General features: G+C 40.2%; 1 protein-coding gene across 1 annotated transcript in view; it reads right to left on the bottom strand.

Annotated features, from left to right (window-relative positions):
- The window catches only part of actn3b (actinin alpha 3b), a gene marked incomplete at its 5' end in the record, with an annotated part of 35,458 nt that overhangs the window by 16,216 nt on the left and 16,844 nt on the right, over nucleotides 1-2,398 (bottom strand). The window contains 1 exon segment of the mRNA XM_014026804.1: nucleotides 67-181. Within this exon segment, the coding sequence (XP_013882258.1) occupies nucleotides 67-181 (115 nt within the window).

Raw genomic sequence — 2,398 nt, 5'->3', positions numbered from 1 at the left:
GTGTGTGTGTGTGTGTGTGTGTGTGTGTGTGTGTGTGTGTGTGTGTGTGTGTGAGACGGGATCCACCTGATATGACCTCCAGCAGCAGCATGAGTTTGAGGCCATTTCTGAAATCCTCTTCAATGTTCTCGATCTGTGTCCCGGCTTTCCTCAAGTGGGAGTTGCACCAAGCTGTGAACGTCTGAGAGACAAACAGAGTTCAGATCCTGTTCAGCAGAGCTTCAGCTGTCTTTTTGTCACTTCAAAACATTTATTCCAGTTTGATGGTGAGCGTGGAATCAGCCCGAACCAGTCCCAAACTCGTATCAGGCTGATTGCTTCATGGTTTTAGAATGAGGTATTATAAAACAGGAAGTGTRTTTCATCAGCTGAATGTAAAATAAGCATCTTATTTAAATAATTATGAGTGTGGCCCTCGTTCTGGTGTGGTATAATTTATTCAGCTTCAAGTAYTTCATGAAAAGCTAAAAATATTCAACAAAGTTTTCAGATGCTTTAAAGTCCCCCTCCCCTCCTTGTTCTTTTYATTTTCATCACTTCTCTTGAAATTTGTTTCTCCTCCTACATGTTACTCTCCAAACTGAGAAATAAATAACAGGATTCTGTAGCGTTTTGTTTTTAGTTTGACTAAAACACTTCAATGATCGTTTTTGGGGAAACAACCCGTGCGTTTCGTTTGTTCGTTTCTCTGGAGCTGGACAAAGTGCTCAGCTAATTTCAGCCTGTCCACACATCAGTCAGTCGGATGGTTTAGAGTCAAAATCTCAGTCCACTGATGGAACAAAGAGTCAGAACAAAAGGATAATTACCTATAGAAATGGAATATTTCAGCCTTATTATYACGTTTCAATAGAAAACAAGTAGCAACCTCTCACGAATACTGAATTTTACCCTACTATTTAAAAAAAATAACATTTAGTGATTAAATGTTTTGTCCTGACTCAGTGTTGTGTCACTGAGCATTAATCAGGAGCTGCCTTGTCTTTCCAAAGCCAGCAATCTCATTTTAGCAACTGTTCATTATGTGATGTGTATAATGAGATGAATACAGACAGGTTTTGTCTGGAAAAAGGCCTAATGGCATCAAGCTGTGCATGTCGAGGGCAATTTAAATGCTTCCATTAGACGGTTCAATCAAACTGTTTAAAGGCTTTAATGGTGTTTGRCTTAAATGTGAAACGAGGACCGTCGTGTTGGAGCTGGAGAGGATGAGTGCGTTGTTTTGGGGGGGCTSGTGCTCTGCCTCGGTTCGAAGATGTGGGGGTGTAGCAGCAGAGCGAGTGCATGATCTCAACCAGGGAGGAYGGTGTGGGCGGAGGGAGGGACGCAGTCTGTATTAATCAGCGCTGAATCTGGTTTGTGTGCACAGGGTGATAAACTCTCCCCTGCAGCAGASTGCATTAAAGCTGTAAATCTATACGACAGCGTGTGGGTGTTTGTTTACAGCTGCTTCTCTTTCTTTGCCTCACTTTCTTTGTCTCATCTTCAGGAGATGGAGTGGAGCCAGCATTAGACAGAGGAACAGGGAGGGAAATATGTTACTTGTTGAGCATTCAAATTATGAAAAGGTGCAYGACAAAATCTGATTGCTCATCTTTATAAAGCTGACATCAGCTGATAGAAATAATTGGAGGATAGAAGAGGATAAAAAGAATCAAGAAAATGATTTTTTGCTTGAATATGGAAACCAAGTTTATCCTCTTTAGGAGTGTTTATGTGTTAGCAGTCAAAGTAACTCATACTGGCATTTTATTGATCAGGTAAATGTTAAACATTTGAAGAAGGACTAATAGAAATAGGCCGGCTGTGGCTCATGAATCATGCTAAAACATCTTTAGACGTCTCCAGTAGACCACTATTKGGTGAATGAGTAAATAAAAAATACAATGTAGTGCAAATACTAAATAAAAACAATACTGCTAACTGTGCAGAATATACAGTACCTGTCAGTAAATTGTCAGAATATTAATTAATTTATTTTATTTTATTTACCAGGCGAGTCCCATTGAGAACTCAGATCTCTTTTTCAAGGGAGGCCTGGGCCTGAAGGCAACCTGTTGTACATGTTTTGGGGGGGTGGAGGAAACCAGAGTACCCGGAGAAAACCCACACAAGCACGAGGAGAACATGCAAACTCCACACAGAAAGACCCCAGGTCCGAACCGGGGGATCGAACCCAGGACCTTCTTGCTGTGTTGCGTCAGTGCTAACCACTGAGCCGCCGTGCTGCCAAAAAATACAACTAATAAACAAATAAATAAATAAATAAATTAATTAATTAATTAATTAATTAATTAATTAATAAAACAAAGCACAAATCCCTCACATAACAACCTTGAAAGCACGTCTCTTTTAAATATATTGTGGTGGAAGGTCAGTTTCACTGATAATCACCATG

This window comes from Austrofundulus limnaeus, unplaced genomic scaffold (assembly GCF_001266775.1).
Source record: "Austrofundulus limnaeus strain Quisiro unplaced genomic scaffold, Austrofundulus_limnaeus-1.0 Scaffold591, whole genome shotgun sequence".
Classification (NCBI taxonomy): domain Eukaryota; kingdom Metazoa; phylum Chordata; class Actinopteri; order Cyprinodontiformes; family Rivulidae; genus Austrofundulus; species Austrofundulus limnaeus.
The sequence above is the reverse complement of the archived record's forward strand: the minus strand, read 5'-3'. Positions and strand labels throughout refer to the sequence as shown.